At 35.3% G+C, this 22,094-nt stretch overlaps 3 protein-coding genes across 13 annotated transcripts; 2 read left to right on the top strand and 1 right to left on the bottom strand.

Annotated features, from left to right (window-relative positions):
• Nucleotides 1-349: 349 nt before the first annotated feature.
• On the bottom strand, nucleotides 350-11,337 carry LOC140960510 (probable inactive histone-lysine N-methyltransferase SUVR2). Of its 4 annotated transcripts, none has more exons than XM_073418806.1 (8): nucleotides 10,672-11,337; nucleotides 8,609-8,893; nucleotides 7,934-8,399; nucleotides 6,619-7,571; nucleotides 1,604-1,869; nucleotides 1,239-1,305; nucleotides 1,080-1,130; nucleotides 350-538 (listed from the first exon to the last, which is right to left on the bottom strand). In XM_073418806.1, exons 2-8 carry the CDS (start codon nucleotides 8,795-8,797, stop codon nucleotides 446-448), a joined length of 2,085 nt encoding a protein of 694 aa, XP_073274907.1. In that variant the 5' UTR covers nucleotides 8,798-8,893; nucleotides 10,672-11,337; the 3' UTR covers nucleotides 350-445. The 4 variants fall into 4 exon arrangements, with proteins under 4 accessions (XP_073274907.1, XP_073274908.1, XP_073274909.1 ...); XM_073418807.1 differs by having other exon boundaries at nucleotides 10,932-11,337; XM_073418808.1 differs by having other exon boundaries at nucleotides 10,954-11,337.
• A 1,001-nt stretch (nucleotides 11,338-12,338) lies between these two features.
• Nucleotides 12,339-17,806, top strand: LOC140960508 (putative pentatricopeptide repeat-containing protein At2g01510). Of its 8 annotated transcripts, none has more exons than XM_073418798.1 (6): nucleotides 12,339-12,648; nucleotides 13,349-13,426; nucleotides 13,710-13,795; nucleotides 14,732-14,790; nucleotides 14,892-14,980; nucleotides 15,095-17,806. In XM_073418798.1, the coding sequence occupies exons 5-6, from the start codon at nucleotides 14,907-14,909 to the stop codon at nucleotides 17,478-17,480; spliced, it is 2,460 nt and encodes an 819-aa protein (XP_073274899.1). In that variant the 5' UTR covers nucleotides 12,339-12,648; nucleotides 13,349-13,426; nucleotides 13,710-13,795; nucleotides 14,732-14,790; nucleotides 14,892-14,906; the 3' UTR covers nucleotides 17,481-17,806. The 8 variants fall into 8 exon arrangements, with proteins under 8 accessions (XP_073274899.1, XP_073274898.1, XP_073274902.1 ...); XM_073418797.1 differs by lacking the exon at nucleotides 13,349-13,426 and adding an exon at nucleotides 12,825-12,874; XM_073418801.1 differs by lacking the exon at nucleotides 13,710-13,795.
• Nucleotides 17,807-18,168: 362 nt separating this feature from the next.
• Nucleotides 18,169-19,363, top strand: LOC140959703 (uncharacterized). The gene is made up of 2 exons (XM_073417684.1): nucleotides 18,169-18,558; nucleotides 18,856-19,363. The coding sequence occupies exons 1-2, from the start codon at nucleotides 18,196-18,198 to the stop codon at nucleotides 19,222-19,224; spliced, it is 732 nt and encodes a 243-aa protein (XP_073273785.1). The 5' UTR covers nucleotides 18,169-18,195; the 3' UTR covers nucleotides 19,225-19,363.
• The last annotated feature ends 2,731 nt before the right edge of the window (nucleotides 19,364-22,094 follow it).

The raw sequence follows: 22,094 nt of genomic DNA, 5'->3' as shown, positions 1-22,094 counted from the left end.
CCAAACATTATAATTTATAGAACTTATATTATGCATAATTTATGTGAAAATAACTTCACCCGAAAAGAGCCCATGACCCACAAAATTATATTTTTGAATGTTATATCTTGAATTAATAATTAATCATTGTTGAAATACATAAATGTAAATATTACTACTGAAAGTAATAAATAAATTGAGTCCTACTCGAATAGGAGTAAGTCAAAGACATGCCCATTCGCAACCATATTTGGGAGACTTGACCACCAGAGATGTAAAAATCAAACCTATCAGAAAATTTCAAAACTGGGTTGACAGACAAATTCCCAACTCATGCAAATTCATTGGTTGAATCCAAAGATCTTGAATAAATATTGAATTGTCTACTTTATATATGCCTTCGGGACGAAAAAAAAAATCAGTAAAATGTTTGCTAAAATATTTTCACCTACTTCCAACTCAAAAGTTATCTTTTGCTGTCTCTGCAGTATTCACTTCCACATAGGCATTTAAATGCCTTGATAGGATGGTTATGATCATCAAAGTCGATTCCATAATCCTGCAGATTATATATGACAATATTCATACATAGGAGGGGAATGAAGCAATCTTGAAAAGCGAAAGGAAAACTCTGATACGGTGACATAAAGTCAGTGAACCAGTTAATACACATGGTCAGCATTAATCGTGGATTCAAGAATCCAATCGAGGGGTCGATGCATGAGTAGGATTGATGTAATGTATTTTTGGACTGAAGCCTATTGATACAGGTAGACTGTCGATTGCCCCACCTAATGAAATCATATAAGTTTTCCTCTCTGTCAAGTACATTCAGTTGTTCTGCAACAAAATTCCTGAATTGCTCTTGATCCATCCATGTGAAGGAACATGCAATCAATGCAGTTTCTCGTGGACAACTATAAACTTGTTATTTATGATAGCAAATGAATTTGAAGTACATAAAATTTATAATAAAACCTTTTCTCTTGCTTCATGAAGTTCAATTCTGAGTAAGTCTAAGTCTATCACTGCATTTTCATGGGAGTCGGGAAGCTTTAAATGAAGAATTATTTTTTTAAGAAAAGGATTAAATTACTCACCCATGTAAGCTCTTCCAGTGCATCAACTTTTCTCTTAGTGAAGAATGCAAGCTGCATAAGAAAACAAAGGAAGAATTAAACACTTGCAGAATGTTTCACGAGAATTGAAATTAGTTTGTCAAAAACAAGGAAATGGTACATGGAGTGGAACATTCATACATGATAATAATGTCGGTCTGGAGTCTCCACCTGAACAGGAATCTCAAGTAAGTTTGAATTAAAACACCTGTCATTGAGAAAATGCAAAAATGATTGTGGATATAAGTTGCAACAATCATACAAATTCCCAATTCGAATAAACTCCCGCTGCATTTCCCTTACATCAGTATACATTTTACACCACATAAAATTTTCCAACTGCCTCGCATACTAATCAATATCGCGTACCATGTTGTGCATCCATATTAGCATAATAACAAAAACAATTAGAAAAGTAACAGAGGATCAGGATGAAAAATTCAATAGCTCAACTGACTAGCTATGATGGAAAGGTTTGGTGGCCAAAAATATTTAAATAAGCTTACCGGTGATTTATGAACCTAGCAACATTTCCATAGTGTGTAGCATCCAAGCAAAGGGCGTCTTCATCTTTTAAAACTCCTTCTGTAGCCCAGTCTGCATCGAGCAGTACTGGATACACATGTTTATCTTTGCCACTGCTTTGTTTATTCCGTTCATATAATTCCATGTTCGTCAATATCTCTCCCACATACTCACAAACAAAGGCACCTTCTGGTAATTCTTCAAGTGCCCGAACACCCCAGCCTTTACCTTTGCTTGTCAAGAAGACCTGTAAAGGTAGCATTAGCATTAGTATTGTTTCCATCAAGACAATTGTTAGGTAAAGTGGGCCACTGTATTTAATGCTAAACAATGCATTTTGACAAAACCGTGTCAAATTTGGATGGTTGGTTGGTGGCTACAGAAAAGAAATATTGCTTCCTTTGTTCACACGAGATTATTCACCAATAAATAAGTCTGTAACCTTCATTGTAATATCATCCCAACAAGGCATTGTAAAATAGAAAATAAAAAGATTTTTTTTGTAGGTTTTTTTGTGAGTTAGAGAAAATATATTCTTGGTTATACTATGGGTTGTGATTGAGAGATTGAGTGTTGTATACATTTGTAATATTTCTTCCAATAAAGATTTGCAGTTGCTCTGTGGTTATAGTCTATATTTGGTGAACAACGTAAATCTTTTGTGTTCTTGTTGATTATTTTATTCCACAATTTTGGTACTATATTATCATCATGGTAGCCATCGTTTCGGCGTAAATTACCCAACAACTGGTATCAGAACCTTGTTGTAAAATTTCTTAGAATTCGGAGTATGCTACGTGGTTGCATCTTTGTTTGATCTTCCACATCAGAAAAGATTTTTTAGATTTTTTGCTGAGGCTAGAGAAGCGATGGCCGGAAATGATAGATCGGGACCGGAAATCAACAAGTTCGACAGAACAAATTTTTCATTATGGCGGTTACAGATAAGATATTGTCTGTATAGCAAGAAGTTGCATCAACCTCTATCCGGAAAAAACCCGGAAAAGATGGAGGATGATGACTGGGAGCTCCTCGACCGACAAATGTTAGGTGTAATACGATTGACCATAACGAAGAATGTGGCACATAACGTGGCGGAGACACAAACCACAGAAGAGATGATGTCCATTTTATCGGACATGTACAAGAAGCCATCAACAAACAACAAAGACATCTAATGAAAAAAGTTATTCAACTTGCAAATGTGAGAAGGTGCTTCGGTGGCTAAACACATCAATGAATTCAACACGATTGTTTCTCAACTAACATCGGTTGAAATAAATTTTAATGATGAGATTCGCGCACTTATCCTTTTGGCGTCTTTACCAAATAATCGGGAACTGATGCGGGCAGTAGTTAGCAATTCTGTTGGCAAAAGAAAGCTATAATTCAATGATGTCAGAGATCAAATTCTTGCCGAAAAAGTTCGCAAGATGGATTCTGGTGAAGGAACATCATCGAGATCTGCTCCAAATCTCGAGAACAGAAGAGAGATAGGAGTGGCGAAAAGAGTTCTAACTGATGGCGTAGTAGGTCCAAGTCAAGAAATCGAAAAGACGAAAGCAACTTTGAAAAGAATTTGAAGTGTTGGAGTAGTTGTGAAATTGGTCACTTGAAAAAGTACCGCAAATCAACAAAGAATAATGCAAATGCAATTACTGAAGAGGTATATGATGCTCTATTACTATCCATGGAAAGCCCAGTTGATTCTTGGGTTATGGACTCAGGAGCTTCGTTTCATACCACTGGTAATCGTTATGTATTCGATATTTACATCGCTGGCGATTATGGAAAAGTTTTCCTGGCTGATGGAAAACTTTTGGAAATAGTTGGTATGGGTGATGTTCGGATGAAGATGTCAAATGGATCTGTCTGGAAAATCAACAAAGTCAGACATGTACCAAAACTGACACGCAATCTGATCTCAATAGGACAGCTCGATGACGAAGGCCATAATGTGACCTTCGGTGATGGTTCCTCGAAATTGAACAAAAGAGCCATGATTGTTGCTCGAGTAAAGAAAACTAAAACATTTTATATGACTTTCAGTTGCAGAGATACATTAGCAGCCGTGGATGCTGGAGCTAATTCAAGTCTAAGGCATGAGTGAGAAGGGAATGAATATGCTCATATCGAAAGGAAAGCTACCGGAATTAAAGATCATTGAACACAAGCTATGTGAAAGCTTTATCTTTGGAAAGCAGAAAAAAATAAGCGTTTCAAAAAGCGGCAGAGAACCGAAAGCAACAAAGTTGGAGCTGGTTCATACTGATGTATGGGGACCATCTCCTGAGAAATCCCTTGGAGGCTCAGCATATTATGTCACATTTATCGACGATTCAAGCCGAAAAATTTGGGTTTATTTTCTGAAAAATAAATATGATGTTTATGAGACCTTTAAAAGGTGGAAAACAATTGATCAAAATGAGACCAACTTGAAGGTGAAGTGTTTAAGGTCTGATAATGGTGGTGAATATGAAAGTGATGAGTTCGAGAAATATTGTGCACAAAATGTGATCAAGATGGAGAAAACTATTCCTGGTGTACCTCAACAGAATGATATAGCTGAAAGGTTGAACATAACTCTGAATGAACGTGCTAGGAGGATGAGATTACATTCTGGATTACCGAAATCATTCTGGGCTGATGTTAACATTGCAGCATATCTGATCAACAGAGGACCTCCGGTACCGCTTAACTGCAGAATACCTGAAGAGGCATGGCAAGGCAAAAAAGTAAACCTTTCTTTCTTGAAAGTGTTTGGTTGTGTATCATATGTTCATATTGATTCAGCAAGTATAACAAAACTTGATCCAAAATCAAAGAAGTGTTTCTTTATTGGTTATGGAGATAATGAGTTTGGTTATCGTTTTTGGGATGACCAAAACCGGAAAATCATTCGGACCAGAGATGTAATCTTCAATGAGCAAGTTCTTTACAAGGACAAGTCAGACATTGGAATTGAAGATGAAAGTTCTCAAGTCAATAATAAAGATGAAGTGCCATTAACAGATATTCCTGTGAATGAACCAAAAAGCAGTAACCAGGAAGATGAAGAAGCAACTACATAAGATGATGATCCACAAACTCCAATGATTGAACTCAGAAGATCTGTGAGAACAATTAGACCATCTAATAGATACTCCCCTGCACTTCACTATATTTTGCTGACAGACAAAGGTAAACCAGAAACCTATGAAGAGGCAATGCAAAATGATGATTCAACCAAGTGGGAGTTAGCCATGGAAGATGAGATGGATTCATTGTCATTCATTCAGACGTAGGAGTTGACAGAACTTCCGCAAGACAAAAAAGTATTACATAACAAGTGAGTGTACCGGATAAAAGAAGAACATGATGGTAGCAAACGGCACAATGCATGACTTGTTGTAAAAGATTTTCAACAAAAAGAAGGCATTGATTACACTGAGATTTTCTCTCCAGTGGTTAAGTTAACCATTACCAGGACTGTACTCGGATTAGTGGCAAAAAAAGATTTACATCTGCAGTAGTTAGATATAAAGACGGCGTTTCTTCATGGTGACCTAGATGAAGAAATTTATATGAAGCAGCCACAGAGCTTTGAAGTACGAGGAAAAGAGAAAATGGTGTGCAAACTTCAGAAGAACTTGTATGGTCTCAAACAAGCTTCGAGATAGTGGTACAATAAGTTTGATGGATTCATGAGTAATAATGGTTTCCTGAGGTGTCACGCTCATCAATGTTGTTATATGAAGAAGTTTGATGGTTCTTATATCATTCTACTGCTACATGTAGATGATATGTTGATAACAGGAACTTATCTGGAGGAGATTGGTAAAATCAAGAAAGAGTTATCAAAAGAATTTTCTATGAACGATTTGGGTACTGCAAAACAAATCATTGGAATGAGGATCTTTGGAGATCGGGTGAATGAAATCTTGAACCTATCTGAAGAAGAGTACGTGAAAAAAGTGGTCAATGTCGACCTGGGTGGTGACATAGATGGTAGGAAAAGTACCACTGGGTATGTGTTCACATTAGGTGGTACGTCAGTAAGCTGGGTATCTAAGTTGCAAAAGATAATTGCGCTTTCTACTACTGAGGCTCAGTACGTTGCGGTAACAGAAACTAGCAAGGAGATGATATGGTTGAGATCCTTTCTAGAAGAACTGGATCAGAAGCTCGAGGGTGGCACATTACACTGTGACAGTCAGAATGCTATTCATTTAGCACAAAATCCTGTTTATCATGCTAGGACAAATCATATATAGGTTTGATACCATTTTATCAGATAAGTTTTGGAAGATGGAATCTTGATGCTTGAAAAGATTCCTGTAAGTAAAAATTCAGCTGATACGCTCACGAAGACAGTAACCATTGACAAACTGAAGTTGTGGACTGTAAGAATAAATGGAGAAATATGAGCTGCTGCAATGATGGTGTGAAGACATGATTGAAATCAAGTCTTCAAGTGGGAGAAATTTTAGGTAAAATGGGCCACTGTATTTAATATTAAACAATGCATTTTGACAAAACCGTGTCAAATTTGGATGGTTGGTTAGTGGCTGCAGAAAAAGAATATTGCTTTCTTTGTTCACACGAGATTATTTCACCTATAAATAAGTGCGTAACCTGCATTGTAATATCATCCCAACAAGGCATTGTAAAATGGAGAACAAAAAGATTTTTTGTGTGGGGTTTTCTTGTGAGTTAGAGAAAATATATTCTTGGTTATACTCTGGGTTGGGATTGAGAGATTGAGTGTTGTATACACTTGTAATATTTTTTCCAATAAAGATTTGCAGTTGCTCCGTGGATGTAGTCTATATTTGGTGAACCACGTAAATCTTTGTGTTCTTGTTGATTATTTTATTCGACAATTTTGGTACTATATTATTATCATGATCGCCATCGTTTTGGCATAAATTACCCAACAACAATTACTAGCAACACTAAGAGAAAAATCTAGACACGGGAAGCAAAAACTAAAATCTTTATGTTCTCAAATACGAACCTGTAATTTCCGTGTTACACCTCGCTGAACGACTCTATTTCCACATTCCATGCTGCAGCCACATTTTCTCCAGCATTCTTTAATGAACTTTCTCAGCAGGTGGCCCTTGCATTTTTTGGGCCTATTAGCATTCTTGGCCCTCTCCAAGGGGCAATCCTGGCAGTAAAAGAGGTGGTGATTTTGAGGTTCTTGGTTCATGGAAATACAAGATCTTAAAAACTTTTGATTTAGCAGTCCTTCTGGAGTATAAGCATATTCTCCTCCTGTGTCACCAGCACATGCGCAAGGTATGGAGGACAAAAGACAGTCCCCTGTACAGCTTGGACAGCAGTCCTCATTGGCAACACGAGCTAATGACACATGAACATATGCAGATTGGTAAATAATGTTCTCAGGGATATAAACAAAACTTGTTGTATCCTCATTGCCAATATCATCATATAGAGATATTTTTGTTTTTTCAGTGCCTTTTGTTATGTCAAGGACTTTTAGAACCGTCCTTTTCTTGCCACCGTAATCCACGGGCTGCTGCTGCGAAGAATGACTGGAAGAGCAACTCAACCTTTTCCCCATATTTCTTTCAGGACGATCTGTTTCTACAGTTTCGTGATGTCCAGGTAATTTGTTTTTGTGAACTCCATCAACAGAATCAGCTCCTATTTCCAAGTAACTTTCACAAATTTCATTCAATAACTTCTCCAGGGAAAATTTAGGCTCAATAGTTTTGTATAATTTCGTATATTTGCTCTCTACAAATCTCAAAAATTTATCTGAATTTGGACTGTGAAAGTTATATTGTCCTCTGACTTGATCACATTTTAAGGATAGATGCACTTGTCCACATGATGATGAAGCAATATCATGAGTGGCTTGAAAATTAGTCTGATGACTGCTCGGTGTACCTGATCTGGTTATTTTTCCCTTGTGAGAATGTTGCGATACCTCGATCTGACCTGAAAGACACAAATGCATGATTTACTTAATACAAAAATGTGATAAGATGCTTATAAAGATTAAAACAATTGCATATTACCAAATACGAAAAACAATAGAAGGACAAAGATTATGAATTCCCGTAGTATCCATAGCTCATGGAATAGATATGTCAAATCTTTGACCAGAAAGCTTATTCAATATTCTCAACTGAAATTTCACTCGAATTAATGCCATTATCGCTGATACAATCCATTCATTTAGATATGATGCACAATGACTTGCAGAAGTCCTTGCTATCAATACCATGTTTCCCTTTTTTGATAGCTTGCCCTATAAAATCAAGAAAAACATAAAATTAAAGTCTATTATGCTGTCATACCTTGACTAACATTTGAAGCAATCCCAGAATATCTTGGACGGTAATCGATGGGCTGTCTTTCCCCTGGCTCTATTGAATTTTTAGTTTCATGAGCATGCTTTATGTCTTGCTTCCTAGAATGTAAACCATGATTTCTAGATGTTGGATTGGCATCATGAGCACTAGATGAACCCTCAGCATATGAATTTTTTTTGACACCGACTGAATCTACTTGAATAAGATTCTTGCTTTTGTTCCTGATTGATTCATTACATACAGGATCATGGTAGTCACTGCTAGGATATTTTGAAAAGGCGTTTATCCCACCAGAACTAGAAATTTTTCGGATTTCACCTTCTAAATCCACAATACTTTTGCCATGGTTCAAGGTAGATGAAACTCGATCCTCTGGAAGTCCTATATGCCGTTTCTTATATGGAGGCTCGACTTCGTCTTTGATCATTAGACCTTTTTGCTCTGCCTTTATCTAGCAAGAAAAACGATTAATATGATTCACACACACACACACACACACACACACACACACAAGTGCCATCATTTTATTAAAAAATGGATATTCTACATCTTAAATGTTGTAATTCACTTAGTTTTGTTACCTAGAGAATGATGTTTTTTAGATCGAAATTTGAATGGAAATGCAGAACAGATGTCTGGAAGAAGTGGAGAATTAAAAACCTTATCATCAGAGAATTCAAAGATAGCATCAGCCAGGGTACGGTAATTGTCTTCTTCAATAAGCTCCCAGTTTTTGTTGTACAACTTCAATAGTTTCTTGAGGACTGGCTTTACAGTTTCTACTGATAGACCCAAGCTCTTCATCGCACCACAGGCCTTCGCAATCCTTTCTTCCAGGTCTGGTGCCATTGAGTGTCCAAAACCTCAATCGGTTTGCAAGAATATTACCAATTAATGAGCTATTGTTCACCAATTTAGCAATTCAAATCAAAGAGTTTGTCATGCCTGTGAGAAAGAGGGCAGAAGGGGGGGGGGGGAGGGGGGAGAATCAAACGATATACTCAGATATAAGAAAACAACAAAAAACTGTACACATTTCAAAGAGGAGAGTAAACAATTGATATTCAGTGCTTGAAAACAAGTGTGTTGAATCTTTAGATAGTGGATATACAGCTAGAGTAGAATGCTCCACGACACAAGATTTGCAAGGTTCAGCCATGCAGGTCAACATTCATGAGACAATGCCTACAAGCTGAAATTCGTGTAATCTTTCTTAATTTATACCACTCTATACATGTGAAATATATATCGAGATATATATAATATTCCTAAAATTAAATGAAAATAAAATCATATAAAGGACAGATCATAATCTTAAAAATATCAAATTTGATTTGTGAATATATTCTTTAACTTTAGTTACTTAGGAACTTTTTAGATCACTCCTCAGCCTCAATTTTTCATAAAAAAAAAGTAGCATATGCCGTAAACATAGACTCTAGAGATACAACGAAATGCTTAATCTCAACAAAACACTTCCAAAGTACAGCCAAATTCAAAATAGATAATGTTAAAATGTTCCATGCATTGTTGCACTATCCTAGAGGAAGTGTTATCCACTGTCAATATGCCAGTGGCATTCTATTTTCACCACTTAATGAGGTTCTGAGAATGGTTTAATCTTGAACCCGAGATATAATATGTAGAATGTAAAATACAACACCCCCCTCCCCAACATACTCAAGGGCGTTCAAAACATATAAGAGCTGAATCTCACCATATATGTCCAACTTTTAGATGAATGGATCAAAACATATAAACTGAGAAAATAATCTACAAGTAAATAGTGAAATTATCGCGAAATAATAGAATGACATAATCCAATTTAGGTGCTTGCTTCACCATCCAGACAGTTGCTGTCTGTCGAACCTATTACTTCATGCACTAATTATCTCTTCGGAATCAGTCACATTGTAAAGCATCACACAAATGACAGACTAATCTTGAAATAAATTTCCGCACATTTGTAAACATAAAAAGGAAATTTGCGATATTAGTCAACTTTTTCAGTTTAGTTTTAACTTGTCAATGTTTGATTTAATTTTTTTTTTGTTTTGGACTTTTTTCGCCTTACATCTATCAAATATTGCTTAATTGGTACACATACTCTCTTATATTACTCATATAAAAACTTTGAGTTTTTTTGCAATTTTGAAATATTGAATATCGTTTTACTTTAATTTTCCTATTTGTTTTTGTTTAAATTTATTTTAATGTACATAATATAAGTTTAAATACACGACAAGAGCTACTTAGGAGGATATTCGATGAGGTTTGTAGCTTTTAGGCCGAAGTTGTTAGAAAAACACCAGGTAATGACAATTTACACTACTAAAGCCCAAAATAGACGAGTTACATGACTAAAAAAAACAAATAAGCACGTAAACCATGGTTAAAAAACTTGAAATAAGCCCTTCTTTTATTTCTAGTTTTTGGGAAGAGAAATAAGGAATTTTTTTCCAAACATACATTCGTACACATTGCGTATGAATCGATTGCATTGTAAAACAACATAAACATTAACAAAGAAACGAGAAATCAAAAGAAAAGGAGGGAAAGTATTAGCATGATCATGTAGACGAAAAGACTCCAGTAATAAAGTTATCAGCGCAATAAGAACTCAAAGAAAGAAAAGAAAAAACAAGAACCCTTTCCATCAGATTCCTGAAACTCCATTTACATTGCAAAAAACACCAGAAAAGATCAAACTTTAAGGTCCTTACGAGCGTAAAACTTAACGCTGCAACCAGTAAGCGATCCCACATGCACTGCAGGGAGTGCCTTGGAAGAGAGCAAAAGGAAAAGGTACAAACGTTTTCATAAGAGAAGTGCGAGTAGAAATTAAAGTACCACTTTTATGTGGGCCACATGATCATACATATGACCAAGGAAAGACCAGAGTAGGCCGTAGGGTACTAATATTAATATAGTAAATATTTAACCCAAACAAACAAAAATCACCAAAGACATTAAAGAATTCGACCTAAATTGTAAAAAGGAGATACAGAGGACCGTGGTAACACATTCCAGAATGGCGTGAGCGATTGCGACCATTATTGACGGTGGAATGTGAAGGGTTTTTCGAAAATTGGAGCAAGACCCAACCAGGAGTGAGGATGCTTCTTGGTTAAGTAATTGTTGGCCACAAAAATAAAATTTTGTAAGCCCAAGAAAATAAACAAGTCCGGGCCGAAAAGGGTAGATGGATCATGGATTTGAAGATAGGATTTCGGTCCATTATTATTTAGAAATAAATGGAAGCTGGAGAAACCAATAACTTGTTGCGAAGTTCGATCCCCAAATCGAGGAGGGAGGTGATGAACTGCAGACAGGGCCAGACCTTCAACGAGGCGAAGGAGGACACACCTCAGGGCTCAATTCTGGAGAGGACTTAATTTTTTTTTTATTGATTATATATGTTGAGGTGATAGTCACTTAAATAAAAAAAATTTATCTCAATATTAAAAAAAAACAAATTTAATTATTATTTTTGTTTATAGTTGATCGAACTCGATCTTCTCTTCAAGTTCAATTTAAACAATACCAAGATTTTTTGGGTGTTTGTTAAATTTGGAGAAGTCAAAGATTGATCTTTCAATTAGCTTGATGAAGTCATGTATCAAGTTTTTCAATAATTTTTTGAATATGTTTCAGTGTTAGGTGAAACTGAATGATTTATTTTGAAATATGTATATTGCCAATAAGGTTTACTCGTGATAATACTCGATCGTAACTAGAGTCGTCAATTTGAGTTGAGCCTGTAGGTCGGCATACCCTACCATACAATTTAAGTGGGTTGATTTCAACTCATTTAAAGGCGGACCTAAATAGGCCAACCCGTGCGGGTCACAGGCTTAGGCAGGCTAGCCCGAGGCAAGTTTCGATTGGCCCGTGATCCTGTAACGAAAATAAAAAAAATATTTTTTTTACATTATAGATTTATAGTGATATATGTATTTTTTTAATGAAAGTTGTAGATTTTTTGTATTGATTATTTTGTACGTAGACGTGTTAAATCAATAATTAAAAATATTATTGATGTTTTTTTATAAATATTTATTTACGAAATGAAATGAAAATTTTAATTAATTATAATATTTTTTTTAATTTTATTTATTTATTTTTATTTTTTGTGGGTCGACCCGTGAGCTGCTTTGTCAACTCACACCTATATTGTGTTGGGTTTAGGATTTTCTACCAGCCCGAATGGCAAGTCGGTCCGTTCTACTATGAGTTGGCCCGTTTGACAACTGTAATTGTAAAAGTGATATTTTTAGTCAGATTAATCAAAAATATTTCATGAGACGGTGACACGAGTTCTCGTGACTCGAGAATATCTTCCGGCGATTTTAGGATGAAACTCATAAAAAAAAGCGTGTTTGTTTAGAAAAGCAACCCATTATCAAAACGGTCCGGACCGGATTATTGGGGTCGGACTCGAGTCTGTAACCTACATATCTGCAGCGAGGAGTTTTTTCTTGTGTGTCGCACCAAAAAGTTTTTCTGCTGTTCTGGCACAGGCTCAGCTTCAGTCATCTCCCTCCAAAAACTGTGATTTCGCTCCTTATTTACGTTCGTATGTATTATTTGATGATGATAAAAGTTTGTGTTAATTTCTTGTTTATGTGCTAATGTATAGCCGGGAAAAAATGGTTTCAAACCAAGAAACATTGTTTGAAGCTTCTACATTGAAGAAAATGGTAAAACAAAAAGTTCATTTTGCGCTTTGATCCTTACTTAACTTTATTTGGGGTTTATTGTGTGTGATTGGGCAATTGAGGAGTTTACATTCCGTTGAAGTTTCAATTTTTGCTGCATTTTTTTTTGCTCGTATTAATTGTGGCGAGTGGTCTGACACGACCACACTGTCCTGAAGGTGGAGCGTGGAGTAGAGATGACAAAATGGGAAAATAAAAATTTGCCCGAGTAACTGCTTCAGGTGGACGTCTTGGCCTACGAATCGATATTTGTTTCACATCAAATTTGATAGCTCAGTAACACTAATGTCGATGAAAATCTTCAATGGTTGCAAATTTGGTTCGAGCATGTGCAGTAAGTCGTTATACCGAATTTGTGCTTCATCCAGTGACCTCTCTGACGAATGCAACCTGATGCATGCAAAATAATCTTTGGACGCCCTACCTTGCTCTTGCAACCAATAGTCAATAGACACCTGATACGATATCCGATCCTTCGATCAACAAGAAAACCGGTCAAGTTTAATTTGGTGCCTTTGACAATCGACACACAGAAACCCGAGGATAATGATAGATATCTCCTTTACAAATAGCTAGCCCTAGTGCCTGAAGTAGTGGGTTGCTAAACTTGTGTGTACCAGTGTGTTGTTTCTTCATCTAATATTGTTTGGTGCACATGAAGTGACTGAATTTGGTTATGCAGGTTGGGGTGTGTTGGAGTCACGAATGGAGTTGGTGTAGACAACCAAGACAGTTTCTGGCTTACGATTACTTTCTACGAGTATGCCTCAATTTAATGATCAATATTGATCACCCCTATTAAAGTGATTGTTCGCTAAAAACGTAGTTCTCAAATTCAGTGATTTTAACCTATATAGAAAACCTAACTACCAACAACTCCGAAAAGTCTGTAACTTGGCTCATCTGCTTTTCAAATTGATCATGACTGAATCTACAAAATAGCGTCTGGTTTTCTACTTGTTTCAAATGATTGATGCATTTCGTTTTATCCTTTTTTATGCATTCTGCAGTTTAACGATGCCATAGTTTTGTGCTTTCTGCAGTTTATTCATTACTACATGGTAGGAGTGAGTTTTGGCAGTAGACACCTTTATAGTATGATACAGGAGAGGATGATGCAAAGAAAAAGGTGTTTCAGTGGCTACCTCAAATAAATGAGGAACTTGTATCTTAAAAAAATTATTGTTGCTGTTACAGTTTTTTCCTTATCAATGTATTTAGTAGCATATTTCAAGGGCGGTGAAGCAATGTAAGGTAGGTGAATATCTGCTGTAGGTTATCATCATATTATTAGCAATGATGTAAAAAAGGGCTTTTTACTTTTCTCGAGCCTTAAATTCCCCCATTTTTTCAAAGTACCTGTCGAATTTACTAAGGAAACCCAAACTCAGCTGCAATTCATTTAGATTAAAGAATTTGTTTCTTCAGCCAATTTTTTAACAATTCCCACTAGAGCGCCATGAAAATGTGACTTTTGGCAACTATTGCTTTTTCACCCAGGCATTGTCATTAGAAGAAGAGTATATTTTTCCTACCGTATATTGATTAGTTAAAATACTCTTTGAAAAGAAATACCATCTGTTTGCTTATTGTTCACGCAGAAGTTTACCCATATCGCTAGTTTTGCAAATTCTGAATTCCGTTCCTCATCTTTTGGAAACTCTTGATAAGCTAATACATTATAATGCTACTTCTTTATGCTAACGTATACCTTCCATAGTAAGTCGGTGTTGGTGTTGGTGTTGGTGTTGGTGTTGTCTTGGATTCAAGCCATTAAAAGGGAAAACTGTTCCATACATGTCTTCTTTTTCGTTCCTACATAGGGTACATTCCTTTCAAATTTCCCAAAAATTATGTTAAATCTTGTTAGACATTACTAACATCATTTTAGGTTTTATTTGGTGCTATTAATTGGTATTATTTTGGATTTATAAAGGCTTGGCTCCATAGTTTGTATTCTTTTACTGGGAGTCTTGTTTAAATTTTTTTGCTATTTCCATCTTGTTTGTTCCTTATATGAAGTGCGGGTCTTTGATCTTTTTTCTGGCTTGGACTTTACTTTTAGGCTAACCATGGGCTGTGGACCTCGGCTAAGATATTCACGGAGGCTGTTTTCGCTGCAAGGTAGATAAAACCACCTTGTTTTTTAATTTTTATATCTCAGTTGTTCACCCTCTGTCTTCTTGAGCACCTTAAAACTTTGTTCCTTTTCTTCCTATCCACAGATTCAATTTAGCAACATGAACAACTTTAAGGCTGCAAATCCATGGCATAAAATCATTGTTACTATAAAGCAATTCTACCATACGAACAGGTCTACAATTATTGACTATTATGGTTCTATTTCCCTTCTCACTGCTCTCCTGTTATTCTTTCACCAGCTGTTTCTTTTAATACAAAGTTCAACTGAGGGTATGAAAATTTGCAGCAAGAATGACATGAAGAATTTGGTTGACGCCCGAATCATTAAAACAGCATTTAACCCAGAGATCTGTCGCCACAATTTCCATCTGAAGAACTTACTCAGAAGGTCCCAGATATTTGAGGCAAGCCAAATGTTTGATCAAATGCCTCGAAAAAATACATGTTCGGTAAACATGATGATTTCTTGTTTCCTGAAGTCAGGCAATCTTTCTTATGCTAGGGAGATGTTCGATAAAATGGATGATCGAACAGCAGTGTCTTGGACGATATTGATTGGTGCATATTCACAAAACAAGCAACCCCATGAAGCTTTTAATCTTTATATTGAGATGCGTAGGATGGGGATGAAGCCTGATTATGTCACCATCATAGCTCTTTTATCAGGCTGTGATGAAACAGTGACCAAGAAAGATGTGTTTCAAGTTCATACCCAAATTCATAAATTAGGATTTGACTCGGCCCTTAAAGTTTGTAACTCTTTGCTAGATTCTTATTGTAAATGTCAAAACCTTGATTTAGCTTTTCATCTATTCAAGGACATGAGTATACGAGATACTGTTACTTTCAACACGGTTATCACTGGGTGTTCAAAAGAAGGGCTAAATGAAAAGGCAATGAAGCTCTTTTTGGAAATGCAATTTCATGGCTTTAGGCCTTCTGATTTCACTTTTGCAGCACTTTTGCATGCCTGTATTGGGTTCGATAGTATTACCCCTGGGCATCAGATCCATGGATTAGTGATCAAGACCAACTGTGTCCAAGATATATTTGTTGGCAATGCATTACTTGATGTATATTCGAAACACGATTATATAGATGACATGAGAAAATTCTTTGATGACATGCCGCAGTTGGATGGAGTTTCTTACAATATTATGATAACAAGTTATGCCTGGAATGGACAACTGGAAGAATCTATGAGTCTCTTCGCTGAGTTGAGGTTATCCGAGTTCGACCGAAGAAATTTTCCTTTTGCAACTTTGTTGAGTGTAGCTGCAAATCGACAAGACTTGGAATTGGGAAGACAAATCCACTCTCAGGCATACATGACAAGAGCTGATTCGGAAATTCAAGTTGCGAATTCTCTCGTTGACATGTATGCCAAATGTGACAGATTTGATGAAGCCAATATTATTTTCGGAAAGATGGTCAACAAAAGCTCTGTTCCATGGACTGCCATGATATCAGCTTATGTTCAGAAAGGGCTAAATGACGAAGCCCTTAAATCGTTCAATGAAATGAGAAAATACAATGTATCTGGGGACCAAGCTACTTTTGCAAGTACTCTTCGAGCCTCGGCAAACTTGGCTTTGCTTTCACTGGGGAAGCAGTTGCACTCTTCCATAACAAGAACTGGATTTATGTCTAATGTTTTTTGTGGCAGTGCACTGCTTGACATGTATGGAAAATGTGGATCCATAAAGGATGCTGTTGTGATTTTTGAAGAGATGCCTGACCGGAATACTGTTTCTTGGAATGCATTGATCTCAGCATACGCCCAAAACGGAGATGGCAAATCGACAATGAGGTCTTTCAAGGAGATGGTAGAATCAGGTCTTAGTCCAGATCAGGTTAGCTTCCTTTGTGTTTTAAGAGCCTGCAGCCACGGCGGGCTTGTTGATGAAGCATTACAGTATTTCATTTCAATGACTGAGACTCATAAACTTGTTCCGAGAAAAGATCACTATGCATCTTTGGTTGATGTGCTCTGTAGAAGGGGACGTTTCAATGAAGCTGAGACAATCATGGCTCAAATGCCATTCGAGCCTGATGAAATTATTTGGTCATCCGTTTTAAATTCATGTCGGATCCATAAGAATCAAGATTTTGCTAAGAGAGCTGCTGATGAACTTTTTAACATGGATGTGCTCAGAGACGCTGCTGCCTATGTCACCATGTCGAATATTTATGCCGAGGCAGGCGATTGGCAACAGGTGGCAAAGGTAAAGAAGGCCATGAGAGAACGAGGAGTTCATAAGGTCCCAGCTTATAGTTGGGTTGAAATTCAACGTAAGGTTCATGTATTCACTGCTAATGATAGGACTCACCCGCTTAATGAGGATATAAGAAAAAAGATAAACTCTTTGGAGAAGCGGATGGAAGAGGAAGGCTATAAGCCTGACCTAAGTTGCAGCCTTCAAAATGTGGATGACGAAATAAAAGCTGAGTCACTGAAATATCACAGCGAGAGGTTAGCGATTGCATTTGCACTACTCAGTACACCAGATGGATCACCTATACTTGTACTAAAGAATTTAAGAGCTTGTTTCGATTGCCATGCTGCGATAAAAGCGATTTCCAAAGTTGTCCTGAGGGAGATCACCGTCAGGGATTCAAGTAGGTTCCATCATTTTAAAGATGGGTTATGCTCCTGTGGGGATTACTGGTGACACAGATCGTCTCGTGCTTGTATGGAAAAACTTGTGGAAAATTCACCGGCAACAAAAAATGCACAGACTATTCAGTTGGAACTTGAAGCATATGCTACTTTGGACTTGTGCAGACGAATCTTTCTTGTTGATGTCATCAGTATTCGTCCTGAACTTGCTTCAGAGCAAAGACACACAGGCTCTAGTGGATTATAATTTAGCGGAAGACTTTAAACATGTTGAATGATTCAAAATCATTTTGAATAAATTGAGATTAGATTTTAGATTCTGTAGTTTTATCTTTTAAAAAAAAAAACTTGATTAAATATACCTTAAAATTGGCATGATATTGAGTTATACAATGGTGAGACAAACATGATAATAAAATGAAAAAAATTGTAATTTGCTTTTTTTTTCCTTCACTATATCATGAAATGTAATCATGTATCTTTTTAGTTTTTTTGTAATTTTAGTTTTTTCATTGTGAATGTTGAGTTGCTTCAAAAAAAAAAAAAAAAGATGAATTAAAACTTAAATCTGACAAACTTAAAAGAAATGCATTATAAGAAAGTTGAGTAATTTCTTTAAAAATATATGTTATTATAGTTAATAGTGTTTTAAACAATTAAATGGGTAATTAACGCATTTTTTAAAAAAATGGGAAAAACTTTATTTGAAATTTTAACTTGGCAGTAGTATAGTCTAAGAGGATAATGTCGCATTTTACTGGAATTTGATGGGTGGGTCTAAAGCCTTCCAATTCCTCAATCTCTTCCCCATTGCAACTTCACGTAATTATCTTCAAGAAATATCTGTGAAAAATCTCATCATTTGGCGCTGTTTTTCTGGCGGGCGTAGCGGCGGTTCACGGTGGAATCTGGACGCGAATGTAAATCTCAACCAACGGTCCAGGCTTAGTGACGCATATTTGACGGAAGACTATGATGACGGAGGTGAGTTCGGGTTTAAGAACGCCGCGAAGAAGAGGGTTTGGTGGTCTGATGATTTTAATGGAAAAAATGATGATGATGAAGTAGAAGAGGGAGATGTAGGGTTTGGGGTTCAAGAAGCTTCTATCGGCTTTAAATGGATTTCTAAGGTACTGTTTTTTGTGTGGAATTCTTTTGCTTTTTCAATAGTTTGGAATGAATTCGAAATTTTGCCAAAGAATAACCTTTTATGTTTCTGCATTTGGTGTAAGTTTGTCTCGAGGAAATCTTACTTTACGATGGTGAGTCCACGGCTCAATCTCAAGTCCAGGACTGAATCCAAGGCTTATGGGAAACTTATGAAGTTGTAAAAATTTGCTTGATAGAGGGCAGAACTTAGATATTTGAAGAGTAACAGAAAGATTGCCACATCGAACCAATTTTTTTTTTTCAAATTATGATCTCAGGTGTTACGATCTGTTGGGTGGATGATACCAGCAGTAATCACTTCGCTTGTGCTAGGAACCGGAACCGGAACAGATTCGATCTTCATGGCGTTAGCTCTACCGATTGCCCAGTCAGTGTTTTCTTTCATAACAGAGACATTGTGGAAAAGGTCCTCTCGTGCCTCGAGAACAAAGTCGAAGAGCAAGAAAAAAACACCTGCTAGAGCTACAAGTAATTCAGGACCAAGAAAGACAAAAGGAACGACTACTCGCACCCGTCCGCAGAAGAGATCAGGGGATTACACATCGTGGGTGGCTTCAAGTAATGTTTCAGCCGAGCGAGATTTTGGTGGCTGGGACGAGTTGGATAATCAGGCCAAGGGTAGATAAAAGTACCAAACACGATGGTCAAAAGGCTGGTTGAACATTGTACCGAGTTGGAGAAACCCCCTATTGATCGAGCTGCTATTCATCTATGAATGGGATGGAATGGAATTATATACACTTGTATTTATCATAGAATCATATTTATGTTGGATTATTTATATAGCCTCCGGAAAAATTATGGCTATAAAAATTTAGTTTCGATCAAATCGAAACACAGTAGAAGCTATTACATAAATTCATAAATTATAATCGAGCATATGATATAAATTAATGATGAATTTAAACAAAATAATTTACTAGAAAATCTAACCTTTTGTAGTTTTCCTCCTTTTCTTTTTCGTGAATTTGAGATGCGTAGAAATCACAGCATTCCAATATGATTATTTCTATCAACGAGAGAGTGTGGGCACTCAAAAATGCCAATACTAGAAATCAAAGTTTTTATTTTTATTCTCTACTATATTTTCAACTCATGAAAAATAGAGAAAAAACAGCGACGGAGAAGTTCTTATAATCCAATGGATTTTTCTCTTCAAAAGACCATCTAAGATCTTATTTATAATTATTCAAACCAATAGTCCAAATCTAATTGTGATTTCAAAAAATCGGCCACTTTATTTAGGATAGGGCCAAAAAATTTGACTTTGTTTGAATTGTATTATTTTAAGTCTTTTAAAATTTTTTAAAAAAATCATAAGATTTCTAGGATCTTATCAAAATAAATTTAAATATTATTCTAACTTATTTTTAGATATTCAATAATATCTAAATTTTTTATTCACAATAAATTAAAGATATTATCAATAACTTTTGAATATTATCATACTAATACAAATCTATAATTATCTCATAATTATAATTTAATATAATTATTATCCCATAATTAATTATATTTATCTCCAAGCATTTGAAGTTGGTTTGAATTGTATTATCTTAGGTATTTTAAAACTCTTTTTAAAAGTTATAAGATTTTTAGGATCTTATCAAAATAAATTAGAATCTCATTCTAACTTATTTTTAGATATTAAATAATATCTAAACTTTATTCACAATAAATTAAAGATATTATCAACAACTTTTGAGTATTATCATGCTAATCCAAATCTATAATTATCTCATAATTATGATTTAATATAATTAATATATCATAATTAGTTATATTTATCTCCAAGCATTTGAAGTTATGAAAATATGATTTCTAATTGCATTTCTAGCTCGTCATTAATTTGGAAAGGCGCATCGGAGATCATGGACCCATAATTAGAAGCTCCAATAAATTGGATAAATAATTAAACTCTTTAATTAATTTATCTAATTTATTAATTCCATAATTACTCCACTAAAAATATGGAATTGCATNTAGAATCTCATTCTAACTTATTTTTAGATATTAAATAATATCTAAACTTTATTCACAATAAATTAAAGATATTATCAACAACTTTTGAGTATTATCATGCTAATCCAAATCTATAATTATCTCATAATTATGATTTAATATAATTAATATATCATAATTAGTTATATTTATCTCCAAGCATTTGAAGTTATGAAAATATGATTTCTAATTGCATTTCTAGCTCGTCATTAATTTGGAAAGGCGCATCGGAGATCATGGACCCATAATTAGAAGCTCCAATAAATTGGATAAATAATTAAACTCTTTAATTAATTTATCTAATTTATTAATTTCATAATTACTCCACTAAAAATATGAAATTGCACTCTTCTTCATTATAGAATATCTTACTCTACAAAATTGAGTAGTTAATTGATATAATCATTACATATGGATTAATCTTCCATAGACAATTCGTAACTGAAGCTAGGAATTTTTCGTTTACCTATTCAGTTACTTCTTATCCTCATTTACCATTAATTCACTAATGAGTGATTCAATTTATAACTTAATTATAAATTAGTCGGGCCAACACTCAGTTCCAGAATTAACAAATGAGAGAATCGTCTCTCTACTTCTCGCAAGAAGGAATGGATTCCATGTCTGTGAATTCATATTCCCAGCCATTCATTTCAAATATAAATCTAAAATGCAAGTATTAAGAATGCACAATCGCAAACTTTAAACAAGCAAATTAAGAATCATATTGAAATGAACAAGAGTTTATATCACTTCAGGATTGAGATTTCTCCATATATGATCATCTTTATGTTTTAATTGGAACTTTATAGTAACAACGTAATTTATTATGAAATGATTAATTAAATCGGTCCAAGTCGTACATAATCATATTATATATAAATGCTCCCATCTAGATGTCCTAACATCGACGATCCGGAGAAGACGATCACATTCATAATGTTCATGGGCCGCATTAGTGATGCTTTAATTAAATATCCCTGCTTTAATTAATTCATCACGAACTTAATTTAAGTTTATTATCCATAATTTTAATCTATTTGTATATATAACTCTTATATATACTAAAATTATGGTTACGTCCAATAAACTAGAGATTTTGCTATGATATTCATGACAATAACATTTTCATACAAAGATGTTCAATAATAAATGTCGCTATATTAATAATAAAAAAATAGCTTATTACAATGCTTTAAGGACACTATCCCCAACAATTTAACCAGTGGTGACACACACATTCATTGGCTTGCCATTCTCCTGGTAATCATATATAACCAGTGGTGACACACATTCATTGGTTTGCCATGCTCCCCTCGTTAAACAACTTAATTTTCTTGTAAGCATTTCACACATGAACGCTGATCTCTTGAAAATCAAATGTGGCCTCCAAGACTTTATATTTGTGCAACAATAGTTTTGTTTTTGAAGATAAAAATGACGTGATCTACTTTGGAATAACCAAAAAAAAATGTTGTTCATTTATTGTGTCTAT

This window comes from Primulina huaijiensis, chromosome 15, assembly GCF_012295235.1.
Source record: "Primulina huaijiensis isolate GDHJ02 chromosome 15, ASM1229523v2, whole genome shotgun sequence".
NCBI classification, from domain to species: Eukaryota; Viridiplantae; Streptophyta; class Magnoliopsida; order Lamiales; family Gesneriaceae; genus Primulina; species Primulina huaijiensis.
This window is presented reverse-complemented; position numbering and strand designations above follow the sequence as displayed.